General features: G+C 37.1%; 1 protein-coding gene across 1 annotated transcript in view; it reads right to left on the reverse strand.

Annotated features, from left to right (window-relative positions):
- Nucleotides 1–6,761: 6,761 nt before the first annotated feature.
- Nucleotides 6,762–7,727, reverse strand: part of LOC105312391 (zinc finger BED domain-containing protein 4-like) — a 3,104-nt gene continuing 2,138 nt past the window's right edge. The window contains exon 3 of the mRNA XM_011404996.1: nt 6,762–6,972. Within this exon, the coding sequence (XP_011403298.1) occupies nt 6,762–6,972 (211 nt within the window). The remainder of the gene's footprint in view (nt 6,973–7,727) is intronic.

Raw genomic sequence — 7,727 nt, forward strand, 5'->3', positions numbered from 1 at the left:
TACAGTACGTCATTGTGAGTATCATAGGTAGTGGAAGGAATAAAATACTCGGGGGGGAATTTTGGCGCAAAGAGGCAAAAAATTCACAAGACCTAATTAATATTCATGAGGGGTGTGGTAAAAAATACATCAAATTGATCGAAACGATAGTTTCTCCTGTTTTTTTTTGACACAAACTCTTTTGCAACTTTAAGTCTAAAGAAGTAGCACGATCTCCTTGACCAAGTAGTAACATAAAGTGATTTAATCTTCTCTGAGTTGTAGTGGTCCTTAAGTAGTTTTTGAGCCATTGAAGACAAGAAAATGTCCTTTTAGCAGAAGCACTACTTACAGGTACAGTAAAGTAAAGACGAATTAATATGCTGACTTCAGAAAGCATAGTTACAACACTCAGTGTCTTTATTGAAGACACCTTTTTAATATACATGTTGTGCTTCTCATTTGCTGTTTTAACCAGATCAGGTAACAAAAGTAACAGCACCAAAAGACAATCCATAGAAATTTCTGCTTCATACATTTTCTTAAAATGATGATAATGGCTGCACAGTAATTTCATTGCAGGAATCGACCAATGTCCCAAATTATTCTAGAGTATCTCTGGTTGAAACGATGAGAAAGTTTATTAACCAATAAATCATAACTTCATAAAAGAAACGTCAATAATATTCTGGTAGACTGCTATAGTTATAGTTAGGGTTCCCATTATCATATCTTACTGGTAATCTTCTTTGTCTGGGAAGTACTGGTTTTTCAGATAGATCTTTTGCTTCTTCAACAGTATTCTGGTAAAACTGATTGAACTGTGTCAGCCTCTTCAGATAGCTTTGTGTAGCTTTAGCTGCTGATTTTGCTTCTTGTCCATTCAAATGGCTATTCTGTAATGTTAAGTACAGTTGCTCGAGAAAATGAGATAAGTAGAGTTGTACTGATAATCAGATCGGTCATCGGTAAAGCCAATATTATCCATGATACAGGTCAGTCTGTATTGGTTGAAAAAAAGCAACTGATACCGATATTGTGCATGCACATTGGGCATCAAAGCACAATTACGTGGCTTAAATAATAAACAATGGCTGCCCTTAGTAGAAAGGAAAGATCCCCAATTTGAGACTTCAGGCGGATTTACAATATGACATTAGGCCAGCTTACCGTCAATTTTTAATCAAAAGCCTGGGCGATTTGACCTTTTGACGCATGCTTTCCGCTGGAATAGAACCAGATTCTATTCCAGCGTCAACGTAACGTCAGGACTAGCGTAATATTGTAAATCCGCCTTTCTTTACTGTTACAGACACAAAATTTGCACAATGCAACACTTGTACCTTGAAAGTGTGTCATGGTGGAAAATCTCTCAAGGACTACACACTACAAACCTTAAGACACATCTAAAAAGCCACTCTTCTAAATATGCCAAGTACGAAGCCAAGTGTAAGGACGATAAAAGCGTTTTAATCCCAGACCAACCTGTTCTCAAGCAGCTAACTTTACAAGAATCTAAAGAAAGAAGTCAAGCATGGGATATTAATGACGCTCGTGCTCAAAAAGTACATAGACGTATTGTAGATATGATAGCATTGGATTGTCAGCCATTCTCTGGTGGAGGATATGGGATTTATTCGTTTGTTATCTGAGTTATAACCAAGGTACAACTTACCCAGCAGAAAATATTTTGTCACTAATATCCTACCTTAAGTATATACAACTATTGAATCTTGAGTTAAAAGTGCCATCTGTAAGGTGTCTTTTCTTACTTTCACTACTGATGCTTGGAGCAGTGAAGGAGCAGTTGTCTCTCTCCTTAGCCTCACAGCTCATTGGTTAACAGACAAATTTGAAAGAAAATCTGCTGTTTTACATGTACAGCCAATAGAAGGTTCTCATACTGGAGAGTATCTTGCCGCAATTAATATTAAGATGCTTGAAGGCTGGGAAATTGGAAGGGAATGACTTCACTTTGTCATTAAAGATAACGCAGCAAATATGAAGAAAGCAATGACTGACGCTAGTTTTTCTTCTTTTGGCTGTTTTCTTAACACTCTGCAGCTAATTGTAAGTGATGGTATTTTACTACAGGCTGGTGTTGTTCAGTTACTTGCTATCTACAGAAAGATAGTTGGGCACTTTTAACATTCGACAGTAGCATATCAAGCCTTACATGAAATACAGGAACATCTTTCCCTACCACCATATCATCTCCAACAAGATGTGAAAACAAGATGGAATTCCTCACTGTACATGGTAAAATCTGTTATAGAGCGGAAAATTGCCTTGGCAGCATATGCTATAGTGAAAGAGATTGCTATACTAACATCAACTCAAATTGACTTAGCTTAGAAGATAATAACTGTACTTATACCAATAGACGAGATAGCAAACTCTATTTCAGCAGATGCCAGTTCAATTTCTGTTGTTATGCCATTTTTAAGAATGTTAACTAAAATTCTAGAGAAAGAACATCATGATGGAGTAAGACATATGAAAAGAGGAATGCTTCGATCTTTATGTAGCAGGTATGATGATGTGGAAGATTATGAATAATTGGTTCAGGCAACTCTACTAGACCCATGATTGAAGGATAAATTTTATTCAGGAGCTCCTGCAAGAGCTAAGGCTAGGGAAATGCTAGAGGATAAACTTAAGGAATGAAGCACTAATACTATTACTGAGTCACCGGCAAAGCGGGTACGGAAGGAACCCCCTGACTCAGCTATTTGGCACAGCTTTAATGAGGTTTTAGAAGAAACAGGAACAACTAGTCTACTTCACACAGGGAGTATAGTAGACTTATACCTAGCAGAGCCAGTAATAGACTACCATCAGAAAAATTGTTATCACTGGTGATCAGAGAATACAGTGAGGTTTTCTGATATTGCTAAGTTGGTACAGCAATACTTAGGTGCTCTTCCAACACTTCTGTTCCTTCTGATCGTCTATTTTCAGGAGCATCTGATATCTATGATGAGAAACGTTCCAGGTTATTACCTGACAAAGCTGAAACACTTCTTTTCATTAAAAATAACTACACTTTTTTATGTAATGATTGTTAATGATTTTCAAAAATGGAAAAAAATATTTAAAAAATTGAATTTATATTGGTATTGGTAAAAATATTTGCTGATTAATTTTATGAAAATCAGTTTATCGAAATATTTAGACAAAAACCCGTATCGGTACAACTCTAGAGATAAGACATTTTGAGGTCATAAAAAAGTTAAGAATTTTTCTGTCAGTGTCATTAAACAAGCTGCTTTGCTTCCTGTTTCATTTGTGATTCAGCTGCAGTAATATCTAGCTCACTAATTAGTACTTTATTAATAATTACTGCCTTGATGGCACAGCCTCACACTGTCTATCTAGTTGGACACAAAGGTCTCAAATTCGGTGAGTATGAACCAGGAGAAGCTCTTATTTGAGAAGAGTGAATGACAGACACTTAGGAGAAGCACAAATCATATTCGATGTTTTCAATGTAAGATGGAGAGCATCCCTAACTATGCTTCAGTGACTGGCACAATCCTGAAGACATAAGTTCAGTGCATGAGCCAAACAATGAACAAATAATGCTCTTGGCTCTTCTTCCTGTGACAATTTTACATCCCCAGTTAAGTGGCCACCCATATTAGCTGCACCATCATAACGTTGCCCACGACGCTGGCTAATAATTAAGAGTTCAACAAAGTAGAGAATCTTTTAATTCTTTGTACAGTGTGCCTGCATCAGTGCGATCCATTCAACAAGAACAATAAAATCTTCATGAATTGTATAATTTGTGTCAATCCATATCTTATTGCGACAAGTTGCTCTTTGTTACTCATATCTCGAGTTTCATCTGATATTAGTGAAACCCACTCTGCCTCTGTAATAGCAATGAAAAGCTCTCGGAGTATACGATGAGCCAAGAGCTCAATCATCTCATTAACTATTAATAATCAAAAGAAAGGTATTTATGCCTAGTTAGCTCTGGTATGTTCTCTGACTGGCATTGTAATAGCTGAACTAGATTGCCATCTTTCTCTTCATGTCCTCTCATTGCAAAACCCAGCTTTGTAAGATAACGAAAAGAAGATAGATGTTTCTGTCACGCTGCTGTTCCTTTTTCAATTGAGAACTGATCTGAACTGCTGCTGATGGGCCTTCAATTTCTGCAATCTTCATACAGCTTTACGATGTGTATGGCTTTTCTCATGACTACGAAACCTTGATTTTGCCTTTGTTTAGTTATTGTAACTTTGACTGTAAAAGTTTGTCAGCTTTAGTACTAAATGTAATTAAAAGTTTCAAAACGAGCACTGAGACAGTAGAAACAAGACTTTTGCTTGTGACTCACAGTAAGTAAGCCAGGAATACTCATGAAACCACATGCCACAAATTGGTCGACCATAACATCCCTTTTGTGACTTGTATGTTATGGCTTGACAATTAACTTTATCACCACTAAAGCAAGCAGATGAACAAGCAGCTGACTCTGCAGTGTTGGCATGCTACTACATTCAAGTGCTAGTGTCGGCAATTGACGTAGTATTATAACTGCCAACTGGATCTAACTCACAATCTGAGACTTCTGAGTCTCCATCAGAAGACTCACTACCTAATTTTTGCCTTTGAAGATAAACGAGTCAATGGATAACTGCTCTGCCATTTTAGATTATCAAAACTTCACACCCACTGAAGTGAGGGCTGAGAATCCTCTTCAAAATATTGGGGGGCTACGCCCCCCATCTCAAGCCTCCAAGCCCCCACTATTCTGCTGCCCTTGGTGAGTATGAATGGTGATGAAGTTAATGCTTTGGTGGCTCTTGATTTTACAGCGGATCTCCTTTGCTGTACACATAGGTCTTTTGATTTGCCTTCACTTGTCTTCATTAATGAGGTGAGGTCCGGAGACTTTTTTCTCATATCATCCTTCATGAATAAGACAACTGGGATAAGAGAGAGATACGATTGAAGAGAAACAGGAGAAAGATTAAGAAATACAACAGGAAAATAGACTATTGTCCACAAGTCTCACCAAACAAATAGTGCAGGTACATGAGCATGTACATGTATACATCTACAATGCCTATATAGAGTATCAATTAATGGCTTACACATCACTATCAATAAATAAAGTGTTCCTGTAAACTTCGTTGCATTGGCTTTCCCTTAACTGGATAATGATAAAATTAAAATGATATTGGATCAGGCATTGGGCCACCGTCAGAACAAAGACCAAGCCCTTTAGGATCTGATGAAAAGATACAAATAACCTATAAAACAATAAATGGACATGAACGTGTATGAGTGCATGTATTCTTTGTAAAATACATGCTACCAGTGTACCAAAAATTTTGCAAAAATAATAGCACAGCTACATGTAAATCTCACTTCATTGAGTGTTGGTGTAACGGGTCTTATTGAATGATAGACATCATCACTTCCTCTAGTGATAGGGAAGTACATAACAGGGTCACCAACACCATCTCAGCTCTCATCATCCTCTTCAATGACTGGTACCTCGACTCCAGTCCTGTGGGCTGTGATGATAACGCTGAAGCTGTTTCCTGTCTTGTACCAACTTCACACTGAAATACATGTACATGCATACAGGACTTTACAATAATTAGTGTGCATGTACTACACATGTACATTAATTTAACTACAAAAATGCCAATGCACATGCAGCCAAAGCATGCTACGTGAGCTACATTTGGAAAAAGCAAGCTTCACGGAGCTGACAAGTACATGTATAATACATACAAGAAGAAGCTCTATGAAGCTAGCTTTTTACAAATGTAGCTCACTTAGCATGCTTTGGCTGCATGTGCATATGCATTTTTGTAGGTATGTTAATTCACATGTACGTAATGCATATGCACATGCAGCGAAAGCATGCAAAGTGAGCTACAATTATTAAAAAATCCAATTTTGTACAGAATCACTTCACACATTCTACACAACAAAAACAAATGCATATTTATCAGAAAAAACTATAAAATTAAAAATTTTCACCTGGCCATTGTCGATTAAATTTGTCTAATGGCCTAGTACATTATTTTACATGGCATATCAAATGATTTTTAAGCAAAAAAATTTGTAAAATATTTCCATTTTGACTAGAAGAGCTCAAACATTCTACAGAACACAATTTAGTATAATTGTAAAAATATATAAAAAGAAGTACATGCTGCAAAAACGTTGAAGTACTGTACCTTTTTTATCTTCTTTCGTGTGGCTCTTTTATTAAGTTGCTTAGTCTCAGGCTCAAGTTTAAGAGGAGGAAGTGCTCTCATGTGTCTCACTGCTTCTTTGTCTCTGTCCCAAGTATCCACTAAATTCCTAATACTTTGCTCTGATGACTCGTATAAAAAAAACCTAACAAATAGTATATACAGAAGGGGGTTGAAAGAGAGAGAGACAGGAAAAGGACTTGGTGGTAGAACAGAGGTGAGATAATGTCTATTTTGGAAGAAAAACCAAGTACATGCACTATAGCAAATGCTTCTTTCAAAACTGATTTTGTAATAGACTGCATTGCGTCTCTCACTTTTTCTTTAAATTTTTATCTGTGATTTTATAGCCATCATCATTTAAGTCCTTTGGAAAACATTTTTCGGTTTACTATAAACATAAAATTAAAGCTCTCATTTTGCTACATCACAATACATCAACGAAAAAAAGTATACTGTGCAAACAAATGTATACTGAGTGTACCGTCCTTGCTGTGATTCATTAGTACTGCTAATAATGCTAGTCCTGAAAGCCATGGCTCGTGTTCCTAAAGGTCAAGTTGTTAGATGAGTAGCAATGGCTGATTCTGGTCCAGATGTGCCCGCATGACCTGGAAATGGTTTGGCAATATCAGCGGAAACAGCTTTCAGGTGCTGCTGTCCTCTGCCCTTTTTCTTGGTCTTTGCTTTCTCTTCATCTAAATGCTGGGCCTCTTCTTCACTGTCCCTCTCTATCCTTTCATTTTCCTTCCTCTCCCTCTCTGCTCTAGAAGGAACAAAAACAAGTACAAGTACATGTACAAAAATCAGCAAATTATGTACATTTGCTACTGTACATGTGTACATTCACATATGTACATGTATAATGTATATAGCTACAATAGGTATTTATATTTCAGAAGGCTAAGTCTCACGTATCAACTGTTTGACCAGTTTTCTTAACTAATAGCTAATTTGTAGTTAAATAACTAATTTTAATAACTTTTGGTCCGCCAAACCACCCACTTGCGATACTATATAAACCCCTGCTTCAGCCTTCTTCCTTGGCCTTTTTCTTAGCTCTGCTGTGCTATAGTAGTGCCACGTGTCAAGCCAAGCTTGAGTTTATCAATGGACAAGATACTTGAGAATTTGAACCTATTTCAGGAAAGGTGGACACCCTCACAGAGGATGTGACCAACCTAAAGTGGAAAGATGAATGGAGAGAAAAAGATGATAAGACTGTTCCAGACGAGACTGAGGACAGTCGCCACTGCTCCAGATCTAGGAGCAGAAGCCCCCTGGTCCCAGGAGACGCTCTGGTGGCCTATAACATTAATTATTTACATTATATACATATATACTATCCTTCACATGAGTTTTCCATGCCTGTTTCAACACAGCATAGAATACCAACTTCTTTTCATGGCATAACACTCAACAAATGTAATATAACTGGTAAATCTATAAAATAATTTGACATATATTGCCATTGACACAGCCCAGCATATTTCTACCTTCTCTTGCCCAAATTCTCCCTTA

This window comes from Amphimedon queenslandica, unplaced genomic scaffold, assembly GCF_000090795.2.
Source record: "Amphimedon queenslandica unplaced genomic scaffold, v1.1 AMPQUscaffold_13449, whole genome shotgun sequence".
NCBI lineage: Eukaryota > Metazoa > Porifera > Demospongiae > Haplosclerida > Niphatidae > Amphimedon > Amphimedon queenslandica.